Consider the following 12,939-nt stretch of genomic DNA (forward strand, 5'->3'; position numbering starts at 1 on the left):
TTCCTGATGTATATTTGGAGTAGGCATCTGAATACTTTAAAATGGAAATCTTCAGCATTTCTTGACAGCCTATAAATTTAAATGTACTATATTTTGAAGTTTAAAAGAATCACTGGGTGCTAATCTAAGGAATTCTTGGTAGTTTAATTAAAACATTTATTGAGAACCTACTAGGTTAGGGATGAGCGTATAATAGGAAAAGTTAAGTCATAACATGGTTAATGCAGAAACTTGTTTTCCATGTCTACACATATTTGTAATGTCTTTTTTTCTTACCTTCTTGGTGGAGGAAAAGGAGAGAATTTGGTACTGAAAAAAATTAAAAGTTAAAAATCATACTAGACAGTCTAATTGCTCAATATTTAAGACCTTGAACCATAAATGGGCTTGATATCAAGTGCCATAGATATTTAAAAGATTACTCTTTTATCCAGTGAAATTTTCAGAGAACATAAACTTATTAATAAAATTATTCTATTCTTTATACTTTTATTCACCATATTTGACATGTAGTAGATGCTTAATAAATGTTGATCAATGGAAGAGGCAGGATGATGTTTTGTAAAAATAATTCAGGAGAGAGATTGAAGTGAATTTTTAATGCCATGCTGAGAAATTTAAACTTATTATAAATTTAATAATCAACAAAAACAATATACTTATAAACTAAATGCCAAAATTTTAACTCTAATAAGATGCTTAAATTACAAATAAAATGCTTTATGTCCTTTTCCAGGCCTGCACAGAATAAGCAGAGATATCTCTAGTTTTTCTGTAAGGAAATGGGAAGAGACTGTATACTGGTGGGATTGAATGGAGGAAAGACTAAGGGTAGAGAGGTTAATGAGGAAACTGCTTAATTTATAATTCAGCTCAAAGCATCTAATCAATTTGTAAAATTTTGATGTATTCAGTCTGAATTCGATTTGAGTTACCTCCAGCTAGTGTACTAGATTAAAAGGGAGGAGAAAATAAGAATTGGGATCTGAATTTGCAGGTCAACACCCTAACATTGAATTTGAGAGCATTTTTAGTTTTTAGCGGACCTGGTACGGGTTTCAATCATTCATTTGTTATTCAATCATTTATCAGGTATCTGTTAGGTGTAAAGTACTGTTAATTTTCCTTTTACAGGGACTTTTCCACCAAAATAAAGGGGTAGGGGGCAGAAACATCCTTCTGAGGAACATTTCTCCCCCTTCAATTCCTATTAAATCATCTGGCATAATCTTCCCCTTCCTGACAACCCACATTGCTTAACCTGTAGTACCAATGTCTTCATTTTCCTAGGGTAATAGATCTGGCATTGGAGAGGACTGAGAGGTTATCTGTTTTTAGATGATCTCCAGGTCACACAGATGCTGAATAGATTTGGAATTTTAAAACAGCTCCCTCAACACTAAAATTAGTGTCTATATTCACTTCCATCCTAGAGTCTATAAGAATAGTCTTATTCTCCTAAGTCTTTTCCCAACTAGACTGTGAGCCTCCAAAGAGCAGAAGCTATAGGTATTCTTTCTGCCTTTTGCACAGACTAAGGTTGTTAGAAACATGATGAATTTTTCAGAATTTGTGCCTTGAATAGATTCAAGATGGAGTGGGAAGGGGTCAGAAGTCTGGAGAGCCCCTAAGCTTCAGAATCTCTAGGTTTGAGTTTCCTGGGTCTCCTCCCAGCCTAGTATTCACCTGACTAAGGAGGAGCCTGCCCACCTGAGGCTGTCCCTTACCTGCTCCTCCCCTAGCCCTGGGAGGAGCCTGAGTTCCAAGTCAGGTGAGCCACTAAGGAAAAATATTACTAGAATCTGAGCTCCGGCTGACTTCTTCCCAGCCTCCCTCATCATTTGATCTCTCTGGATTTGGCAGGAATCAGAATTACAGCTGGATATGACCCAAGCAAGAACTAGGAGGCCGAAGCCAAAAATTAGGAACCCAAGCTCACAAGGAATCAGAACTACGAGGAACGAGGAGCCAGCGCCAACCAGGTGTTTGGGTTTACAAATTCTAAGAGATTGGCTCTAATTCTGGAGAGGGTAGTGCTGGGACTCTGAGAAGGGAAAAATTGGTGGCCCTAGCATTGTCAAGTGTTAGGGGGTGGGTGATCCCCGTAGAAGCCTCAGGCCTCTGCCATGCTAAGCAGTCGGTTCCACTGACAAAGTCTCAGAGAAATTGAAGCAAACAGCCAGGAAAGAATAGATGTTTTTTGCCTTTTCCTACTGAATTTTGAACTCCTGAAACTCCAACACCTAATCTCTAACCACTGACTGGTTCTGCCTTCCTAGAAAGATATGGCCATGGGCAGTCAGAAGCCAGAGCCAACTGAGCCTGTGTCTAGGTCCCCAGATGAAGAAGACGAAATGGAGAGCTTGGCTCCTTCAACTCCCTGCCTTCCTGAGGCTGTCCCTGTGGATAGGGAGCCCCCATTGGGGGCTGGAGCTCAATGGGCACTCCAGCTCCTGGAGGATGTAGAAGACGAGTGCCCTATCTGTACAGAGCCCTACGGGGTAGATGAGCACCTCTTGGTGTTGTTGAACTGTGGACATGGCCTGTGCCAGCACTGCCTAAACAGGCTCATGGGCACAGCTCCTAGCACTGATTTGGGCCGTGTACGGTGCCCGCTGTGCCGTCAGAAGACTCCAATGTTGGAGTGGGAGATCTACCAGCTACAGGAAGAGTTGCTCCAGGCCGACGGGCCCCAACCCCCACCACCTCCCAGCCCCCCAGCCCTTCCTCTCCGTGGGACAGGGCTTCGGGCTTCCCTGGAGCACCGTTATCAATTTCGAGGAAACCGAGGTTGCCTCCCCTTCTTGCCTTGCCCACCCTGTCTGATCACCAGGCTCTGGGCCCTTCGTGAAAGGGGGCCTTCCACTCGATGCCTCGTCTTGCTGATAATGGTATCCTTGGAGGTGTTTGGACTGGTACTCATCTTTCTGCCCCTTCTACTACTTGCCTTGCTCTTTATCCTACTTAACTATTCAGCCCACTGACCAGCCAACCTGGGCTCAAAGACCTTGTGAGGGAGTGGGCTTGCTCACCACTTACCAATGATTTGCTCATCAAAGAAGTATCTACGGGAGACTGGAACATTACAACACCTTATCACTGGACGGATCCTGAACTGAATGAACTGATAATTAGCTCTGAGAAATTCTGGGGGGATAATTCTTCTTGGAACTAATGGTCATCATTTGTAGAGCTTAAACTCTGATTTGATCACAACTGTCTCAGCCAGCCCCCTTGATAAGTCAAGACTGAATGGGGGGAAGAAAGAACTGGATTACTGACAGAAGTAAGTTCACAATCTGAATAATGTTTAGAAATAATTATTTACATTAGTGAAAAGAAGTGGGGGTGGGAGTGGAAAGGCAATGAATACCCTAAGATGGTGGGTTTGGAAGGGACAGGTGTGGACAGTCTGGTGGAGAGAAAAGTGCTTTCTTGGGATAGGAAGTATAGAAACAGACCAGTCAGGTTGCTGGGGGGAGGGACAGAAATGTCCTCTGTTCCTCTCTTTGTCTGGAGCTCTCCGATAAGGGCCATGCTGCTGGTGTTCCCTGAAGGTCAGATAGGCTTGGGCTTGAAGGTGAGGAAATAGAAACTGCTCCTACCCAAATAGGGTGGAATCTCGGGCCTCATACTGCTAGGAGGGAGAACTCTGGAGGAGAGCTGCTCTCCAAACATATGGACACATCTCCTCTGGCAGAGGTATGGGCAGCTATGGTGAACACAGAATTTATCCGGGTGTGAAAATGTCAGGGGATACAAATTCCAAAGTGACCCCTTCTGCAGCCACCTAATTCTCCTGGAACTTGCCTCCCACACATATATACACTCCAGGCCACAAAAGAGAACCCATAAAAAAGAACAGCCCACAAGTTTTGGGGACAGAGACACAGCAATGCTGGACGGGAGAGAGCAGCAGTCCAGTGTACAGAATGGAGCTGAGAATCTAGCTCTCATCAAACTACATCTTAAGAACTATATCCAGATAGTAAAAAGCTGGAGTGTGTCCAGAAGACTGACCAGATATATGAGAGGCCTGTAGACTATGTCACATGAGAATTGGTTGAAAGAATTACGTATCATCCATTGGGAAATGGTCCATCTAGTGAAGATACATGAATGTAATATAATAAATCACTATGCTGTAAAAAATGATGAATGCAAAAAACATGGAAAGATTTGTCCAAACTAATGCAGACAGAAATAAGAAGAGCCAAGAAAACAAGAGACAATTCTCAAACTTTTTGGTGTCAGGACCCTTCTATACTCTTATTATTGAGGGCCAAAGAACATTTGTTATATGAGTGATATTTATTATGTCATAAAGTAGAATTGATAAATTTAAAAATATTTATTCGTTTAAAGTAACATGTAACAATGTTCAATGTTACATGTTAACAAACTGGATATTTTCTATGAAAAAATAAGTATTCTACAAAACAAAAATTTAGTGAAAAGAGTGGTACTGTCAAACATTTTTGCAGATCCCTCTTAATGATTGCCTTAAAAGACAACTGGATTTTCATATTTGCATCTACCTTCAATCTGTGGTGATATTGATTTAATTGAAATATTTGAAGAAAATCCAGTCTCATACATAGATATAGTTGCAATAGGGAGGAATATTTAAATAGGCAAATATCTTAATATTATGAAAATAGTTTTGATGGTGCAGATCCCCTGAAAGAGTCTCAGGGACCCAAAGAGGCCTGTGGACCAATTCTTTGAGAACTGCTAATATATACGACTACAACAATGTAAATGGAAAGAACAACCACAAACAATCAAGTATTACAACATTACAAAGAACATGCTTGTTTCCCCCAAAAAAAAAAAAAAATATCGAGGACATCTTTACTCCATTTGTTTGCAGAAGTGGGCTGTCCAAAGGTGTGGTACACTTACATATATTTTGTACTTTCTAGATGTATTAGTCAGTTTTGATTTTTTTCACTTATTTTCTTTTAAAAACTGTATTTTATTGCACGGGACTGCCCCCTGGAAGAAGGAAAGGAGAATTCCTGGGAGAATTTCTGGTGATTATAAAAGACATTAATAAAATTATTTTTAAAATAAAAATATTAGCGCTAAAAAAGCCTTCATTAATATCATTTAGATCAACCCCTTCATTTTTCAAAGGAGAAAGCTGAAGCCTAGAGAAATTAACCATTTCTAATTTCATTATTGCTGTCTTGGAATGTCATTAGGAAGTGTTTAGACTTCTGCCCAGAAATTAAAGCTAGATCTAATGACTAAATATTTTAGGGAGGCAGTTTTCAAATTATAAGAATTTTCTAAAAACCAAAGCTGTCAAGAATAGACAACCTTAGAAGTCAGTGAGTTCTTTCTCCATAAGGAAGCATTCCAGCTGATATAACACCCCCATCCCCAAGAAGATATAGAAAGGAAAGGAAGACTCAGTTGTCTCCAAAGTAACTTCCTACAGTAAAATTCTACAGTTTCTGGCTGCACCTAAACTTCTTCTGCCAGAACAGATGCTCTGATTTTCACTTGAGAGGGTGCAAGATTCAACCAACTGTTTTAACATGCTGACATTAGCATCAGGAGAGAATGTATTAGGTGGGTACAGTGCCTGGTGTATGAAAACTAGGCCTGGATGCACAGAATTTCCAAAGCAGTCACGGTCCGGCTCTCTGTGGATCACATTGCTGCTTTGTTCTCATGTGATCCTGTCCCATCTCCCACCCTTACAAGCCCAAAGACTTGTGTTTCCCTTTCATCTGGACTGAGTTCCTGTCCCTAAAAGATAGCCTTTGGATAAAAGGAGCCCCACTCTGGGATGTCTAAGTGAAGAGGTGATTGGATTAAAGGTGAAGACAGTCAAAGAGGTTGGGATTAATTAGCTAATCAGTTGGTTGGTAATCCCCTGGGTGTTCCTCTCCCTCGGTACTGTGGGTTCTCACTAGCCTTAGAATTGGTTTAGTCCACTCACCACCCTTAAACTCCAGCCATCAGAATTGTACTGACACCTCCACCCCACCCTCCCACCTTCTCCCAAGTTCAGGCACTGACAAGATTGGAATTTTTCAAAAGGAGTCTTTACTAGGAAACTCTGGGGCAGAAGGAAAGAAACACAATAGCAGAGAAGCAGATGAATTTGCAGAGCACGCATTCCTGATCAGAGCAAATACTGAGCCCCAGAGCAGCTTATATGGAATAAGTTACAGATCATCTGCTTCCGGGGGGACAGCAAAGGGTGGTGGAAGAAGCGCTAGACTTAGAATTCAATGATTGGGGTTCAAGTCCCTTGGGCAAAAGTCATGTCACCTCTGAGCCTGTTTCCTCATCTGTAAAATGGGGATAATACTTGCATTGCCTACCTCACAAGGTTCCTGTGAGGAAAACGCTTTGTAAACGGTAAAGTGCTATAGAAATATGAACTGTCCTTAGTAGTAGTTATTGTCCTTATTCTTGCCCCTGACACTGAGCTGAACCCAAATAAAAAGGTTTACCATACGTGACCCAGGGGGAAGGAGATCGGTAGATCCCTGGGTTCAAGCACAGCAGTGGTAGAGGCCCAGAGTTCCAAGAGGGGTCACCCACACAGGAGAGAGGTGGGTGCCTGTAGTCCCTTCTTGCTGGGGAATCCTTGGCTGATGGAACCAGCCCAGACGTATAAAAGAACTGAGAGGCCTCTAGATCTGGTTGTCCATGTTTCCCAGGCTCACACACAAGGCCCAACATAACGAAGCACACAAATGGAGCCTAGTTGCATGCTGACATGAGACTCCAGGGACCGTGTCTTCATTGCTGGAAGGGAGAACCTGCGACCCAACTCTGGGTAGAAGGGTTCCTGGGGAAGATGCAGACCTGTTAGATTGAAAGGGCTCTGGGCTGGATTTCATAGGCCTCTCTCCCATGACTACTCTGCTATAAGGAAGGAGAGAATGGGGAGACTCGGACTGAGGCTTATGTCCACCTGGGGAGGAAGGTTGTGCTGTTGAAGATGATTCCAGTTAGCAATTGAAATGGCAACTTTGGCAAAGGGTTTTAATGGCAAAACTGGCTGCAGAGACCCCTTTTTGAAGGAGGAATAGGAAGCAGCAGGGCAGGGGCAGAAAAGGCTTCTTCTTAGGGGCTAGCATGGCTCCACTTCTAGGAGAAGCAGCTTCAGAGGGTAAGCAAACACCCAGGGAGGTCGAAGGAAAGTAAGGATCCCAGAACATATGGAGACAGGGAACATCTAGGTAGCAGTCCTTTTCTGCTAAGTCCTTTGGGATGTTCCAAAAGTCTGACACTGGAAGAACCAAGGGGAGCAGAAGTCCTAGCATGGGGGATGAGAAGATAGCAGGTATCGGAGGGTGGGGAGCACTACATGATAGCGCAGGAGGACAGCGGGTTCCGCACGTGGCAGGTACAGGCAGCCCCACAGTACTGGCGGAAGGTCTGGTAGCAACTGCCCTCAGCCTCACCACCCCACTGGCCAGGTGGGGCAGTCAGTGCCTCTGGTGGCAGGCGACTCAAGATGGATGTATTGACAGCCAGGGCAGCCAGCCCATAGTCAGTGAAGAGCACAGTCTCCCTGCGGCAAGTAGGGCAAGAGATGAATTTGTACTTGGGGCAGGACTCATAAAGGATTTGTAGACACTGCTCACACACAGAATGCAGACAGGACAGCACACGTGGACGCCGCTGGGTCAGGTTGTATGTGTGCCCGCAGGTCGGGCACTCCAGCGGCTCCCCAGCTGGGCCAGGCCGTAACACGTATTGGTTCACAATGACCTCATCACCAGGAGCTACTCGGGGGAAGCCCAACTCAGCACTGCTCTTCCGGGGCCTCCTGGGGGGAGGTGGTGTTCGAGGTACCCCTTCCAAGGCAGGAACATCCCCACCACAGGCCTGATTGACAATGATCTCGGTGTCAGAAGGCCAGGCCCTCTTGGGGGCCAGGGCAGGAGCAGGCCTGGGAGTGGGTGTGTAGCGGGGGGTTCCCGCCTGGAGCTCTGGGAACTTCTCTGGGTGAACGATCTTCATAGTCTCCATCTTGAGGATGACCTGTGGGCCCTTCAGGCAGGACATGAGGAGGCCGGGCCAGCCACTCGCCTCGGGCCCAGGGGGCGCCGGCATCCGGCTAGTGGCACTTAAGCTGGTTGTGCCCTGGGTTGGGGGTGCCAGTGAGGACCCAGCATCCGGGACAACATCTTGGCACTGCCAGGATTGAGGTGTTCCCCGGCCGCCCCCCCGACTCCCAGGGGCGGCCGGTGAGAATGTTTGGGGACAGATCTGGGGGGGAGACCCCCCCAGGAGCCCCAGCTTCCTCCCAGGGCAAGTCTCAGAAGAAGGAGAAATGACTCGAGGAGTGGATGTAGGAGATCCCCAAGGTATAGGTGTGTCCCCCAGGGCCTCTGCCCTCTACCTGAGGAGGTGTGCAGGAGGCTTCCTCTCTGGCCTGAGTCAGTGGTCCTGGTACCCAGGCAGGTGGACCCCCAGGCACTTTGGGGTTTCCATGGCTCCAGGGCGGGGCTTCCCAGGGGGGTTGGTTCCCCTACCCTCCCACCAGTCAAGGGACACCCGGGAGAACAGGAAAGAAACTGCAAACAGAGAGTAAAGGGTAAAAGAGGTCACGGGGCCAAAGGAGACGTGACCCTAGAACCAATTGCCTGACCCCTCAACCAAACCCATCCCCAAACCTGGGAACTTGACCTCTGACTCCCACCCCCGGTCCAGAAACCCAAGGAGCCCTCCCTCTCCAGCCCAGGTGTGTGCTCCGCCCCCAAAGCCCTTGGAGAAAGGAGAGGATGGAGAAGGGCCAGGGAGGGGTTAGCCGCTTATCCCCGGCAGACAGACCTCAGGCCAGGGCAAGCGAGAGCCCGTAGGGTCCGGTCGCGATGGGTGCCCCAGCCCAGGGCCGCCCTCCACCCCGTCTCCGGCCCTGTCCGTCACCTGGCTCAGTCCCCAGCGGCTCCGATGCGGCCCCAGGCCCGGCCAGCTCGGGCGCGCCTCCGCTGAGGTTATCTGAAAGGCAGAGACAGGGATGCGCCGCCGCTCCCCAGCTCGGCCCGAGGCGGCTTCTCGGCTCGGCGCGCTCAGCAGCTGCTCACAAGGAGGGAGAGAGGAAAGGAGGAGCAGGGCCCGGCGTCTGAGGATGCGACGGGAGGATGCAGGGGCCCGGGCCCGGAGCGGGGGCGCGGGCGGGGGGCGCGGCGCGGCTGGCTCAGCTGGACTCGGCGCGGCGGCGGCGGCGGCGGCGGCAGGTGCGTGCGGAGCCGAGCGCGCTCTGCGGCGGAGACGCGGGGACCGCAGTGAGTGCGCGCTGCGCCTCGCGTCCCCCTCGCTCGCTCGGCGCGGCTGTAGCGCCTCCCCGGGCCCCCGACCTGACCCCGCCCCCAGCTCGCCCAGCCAGAGTCCCCCGCTCCCTCACCGCCCCCGCATCTCACACCCCTGCAGCGTTTAGTTTCCTCCCCACGCCAGCCCCCCACTTCTCATAACAGGAGGGAAGGTGACTTGGGTCCCTCTGGGGGCAACAGAATTGAGGTTCCCAGGCTATGCCCCCACTCAGAACACGAACATGTTTCTTGTCTCCCAATTACATCAAGTGTCTCCGAGGGACCCCTCCCCCTCTCTGCAGGGCCAGCCAGGAGGGGAAGGTGGCAAGGGCTCACGATCACAGCAGGAGTGGATGCCCAGCAGAGAGCCCTGTCACAGTCCTAGCGCTTCCATATTTTCTCCTCGGCCCCATTAACGGACACACACACACACACACACACACACGCCATTGGGTGTGACGAATGACATGAGCTCCAGCTCCCACTCCCAGACAAGGCCTCAGTCTTGGGGGGGGGGGGCAGTTTCAGGCTGTGGGAGCCAGGCTCTGGCACAGGAAATCCGGGCTTTCTCCTCTCCAGGCCCCTGCCTCGCCACACACAATGCAGCCTGGGGGAGGGGGAGGAATAACTGGGGGAAAGGGAGGACCTGGGCAGGATAGGTGGGAATTAATTTTTTTGGTGTAGTTTAGTTGGGAAGGCAATTGTACCCTCTGGATGGAAAGCCACAAGTGACCTCAGACCATCAGGAAAATATGACTCTCTCTCACCTGCATTTCTTCCGTGCTCCTTTTGCTGAATTTAAATCTCACCCCTTCCCCTCATCCCCTTGTTATCTCATAAACATATTGCATGACTCACCATAACCCTCTACTCTCCACCGATTGCTCGTCTGCAACCGTTAAGTCCAAGCCTTCATATTTTACCTCTGAACTCTTGGGCTTAGAAACTGGCCAGGGAGAGGAGCCCACAGATCCTAGCAGGGTGGTCAAGGAAAATGCCCTCCTAGCACTCTCAGGTCAGTCTCTGGGGAAAAGTTCCCCTTGGGACCCTTGGACCTAGAGAGTCAGGGAGTTGCCTGCAGTCCCCAGAATCTGTGTTTAGCTCACACGTGGCCCATCTGGAGAAAATAAAATTTGAATTGTGGGGAGGAGGGAGGTAAATTATAATGACAATTAGAGTAATATCTAGAGCTGGAATGATCACGTAACCATTTTTCTCTCTTTACATGTAAATCTCTCTCTCAGATCCACTGCACAAACAGAAGTCCATCTATGGTCAACCATCTAAAAAGGTCTTCCATCCATGGGTCAACCAGCACTACCAACGTGCCTACCTCCTCCCCAGTTTAATTGAAATCAAGTTTTCTTTCAAGGACTCTACCTCATGTAACCTATTTCATTGGAGATACTCCTCCTACTGCCTCAAATTAGAGACCAAGAGAATGGTCAGCATATCTTTCACTACCCATTGCATTTCCAAGAGCACGCCTCTACCATTAGCCCTTTCTTCTTTCAAAATCCTTTCAACTCCCATGTACTTTCTTTTTCCCATCTTGATGACTGTACCTTATGACTTCCAGATTATTCTTCCAACTTTTTTTTCTCTGAGGCAACTGGGGTTAAGTGACTTGCCCCAGGTCACACAGCCAGAAAATGTTGTGTCTGAGAGCAAATTTGAACTCAGGTTCTCCTGACTTCATGGCTGGTTCTCTATCCACTGCACCATCTAGCTGCCCCTCAGCTTTTTCTAGTTTTAAAAGTCCTACCAGCCTCCATACAACTGCTTCTACCTTCACCATTCTGTCAGTGGTCATAATTTCATTCCTTGCCTCAAGTACAAGGCTCCACCTCATCTCTATCCCAGGAGGCCTTACTTCTTAGAGGAATATTATCACTTGGATGTGGAACCTAAAGCGTGGAATTCTCATCTGGCTTATGGTCTTTCTCTCCAACCTATCTTCTATCATCATTCTCAATAATTGTAATATTCATGTTGACAATGCCACCAGGAATCTGATTTCTCAATTTCTCCATAATCTCAATTCCAAAGATTTTCTCCACCTAACAAGGATGTACTATAGACTGTATAAGCATTCAGAATTATACTATTCTAAGATTTTAATCTTGGAATTCCACTGTTCAAGAACAACCTTCTGTCCTATCTTTCTTGCTCTCATTTATACTCTTCCATCTTTGTAATCTTCAGTTTCTTGAACCTTTCTTATTCTCCCACTATATATCCCTTTTCTGGTTTTATTTGCCTCCCATACCCAATCTCTGATTCTATGTATAACTAACTATTCTTCTAGGATTTCTTGTCTCCCTGATATTCTCTGTTTCTGGATAGCTGTCCACATCTGATTTTTAAATTTTGTTTTGTTTTGCCTTTTTGCTCCCACTTTTTGCCAGAGCAAAAGTGCTTGGAGAAATTTATGAAATTTATTAGATCCTAGATTTAATTTTGGAAAATATTTTATTTAGCAATGCCCTAATCCAACCTTTCATTTTACAGAGAAGGAAACTGAGGCATTGAGAAGGTAAGGGAGTTGCTTAAGGTCAGACAGGTCATAACTGAATGAGGATTTGAATTTTTTTATTCCAAATTCAGATTTTTTTACTTAAAAAAAAAAAAGCTCTTTTTGCTACATCGTTTAGTTAATTTCACCCACTATAAATTGATGGCATGTATACTATCAAAGCTAAAGAATACATTCATATTGTCTGTTAAAATTATGAACTTATTGCAACTTATGTTAGATTTTTGCACAAGTGCTGAAGCAAGTATTTTTATTTTAGGTTTGGGGGGAAAGTATTGTTAGCAGTTTGACAACATATTCAAAGATGGAAAAAAATGTATTTTTGTTCTTACCCTAGTTTCCTTAAGTCTAATTCTGCAGCACCTATGTATATTTTGGCACTTCAATATTTAATGCTTCTAAGGAAGTATTGAAGCTGTATTTTATCTGTTCATATTCAATAGATCTTTAATTTTGTCAAGAAAAAAATTATGAACTTATTATTTTCAATGAATGTACTTTGTAGGTAACTTGACATTTCTTCAAAAAATGTTTTGTCAAAATAAATCATTAAATTAAAAAAAAATTCATGGTTCATAATTTCAGGGGACAGCTTGACAATCCTGTTTTACTCTTAGCAACTCTTTATTAATTTCTAATAACAACAGATTTTTCTATCCTCTTACCACCAACTATACTGTCACTGTTCACAATTACAGCAGATGTCAGCCTCTTTCTCCCTTGGGTAGGTTGCAGTCACCCAACTTCATTTCTTCAGCTCTCCTTCATACCTCCAACCTTCTAAGCATCTTTGCCCTTTCCTCTTTTCTTCTCATTACAGAAGATGAGATGTTTCTAGTTTTCACCATGGTTAACCTTTTTTCCTAAATCCTTGACCTCCTTTTTTCCAGCCTCCTTCAGTACTTTGACCCAGCAATCATCCCTTCTCTTTCTGCATCCTTAATCTCACCTTCACCAGTATCATGGACAAATATTCACCTTAAAAATATCAACTTGGCAATTATAAAATATGGAGATGAACTGAAGAGGAGAGAGGCTAGATGCTAGGAGACCAACTGGGATGATAATCCAATAGTCCAAATAAGAAATGATGGGATCCTGAAAGAGGCAGTTGTG

General features: G+C 46.0%; 2 protein-coding genes across 3 annotated transcripts; one reads left to right on the forward strand and one right to left on the reverse strand.

Moving 5' to 3' along the window:
- Positions 1-449: 449 nt before the first annotated feature.
- Positions 450-5,095, forward strand: LOC127549082 (RING finger protein 224). The gene is made up of 2 exons (XM_051976890.1): positions 450-1,982; positions 2,280-5,095. Exon 2 carries the CDS (start codon positions 2,286-2,288, stop codon positions 2,982-2,984), a length of 699 nt encoding a protein of 232 aa, XP_051832850.1. The 5' UTR covers positions 450-1,982; positions 2,280-2,285; the 3' UTR covers positions 2,985-5,095.
- Positions 5,096-6,037: 942 nt separating this feature from the next.
- RNF208 (ring finger protein 208) lies at positions 6,038-9,200 on the reverse strand. 2 transcript variants are annotated; one of them, XM_051976889.1, is made up of 2 exons: positions 8,905-9,200; positions 6,038-8,552 (listed from the first exon to the last, which is right to left on the reverse strand). In XM_051976889.1, the coding sequence occupies exon 2, from the start codon at positions 8,086-8,088 to the stop codon at positions 7,333-7,335; it is 756 nt and encodes a 251-aa protein (XP_051832849.1). In that variant the 5' UTR covers positions 8,089-8,552; positions 8,905-9,200; the 3' UTR covers positions 6,038-7,332. The 2 variants fall into 2 exon arrangements, with proteins under 2 accessions (XP_051832849.1, XP_051832848.1); XM_051976888.1 differs by having other exon boundaries at positions 8,809-9,200.
- Positions 9,201-12,939: the final 3,739 nt, after the last annotated feature.

The sequence above is a fragment of the Antechinus flavipes genome, chromosome 2 (genome assembly GCF_016432865.1).
Source record: "Antechinus flavipes isolate AdamAnt ecotype Samford, QLD, Australia chromosome 2, AdamAnt_v2, whole genome shotgun sequence".
Lineage (NCBI taxonomy): Eukaryota > Metazoa > Chordata > Mammalia > Dasyuromorphia > Dasyuridae > Antechinus > Antechinus flavipes.

Bases quoted from the DNA above. Each gene is read 5' to 3' on its own strand.
- RNF208 (XM_051976889.1), bottom strand. From the start codon at position 8,088: ATGCCGGCGCCCCCTGGGCCCGAGGCGAGTGGCTGGCCCGGCCTCCTC.
- LOC127549082 (XM_051976890.1), top strand. From the start codon at position 2,286: ATGGCCATGGGCAGTCAGAAGCCAGAGCCAACTGAGCCTGTGTCTAGG.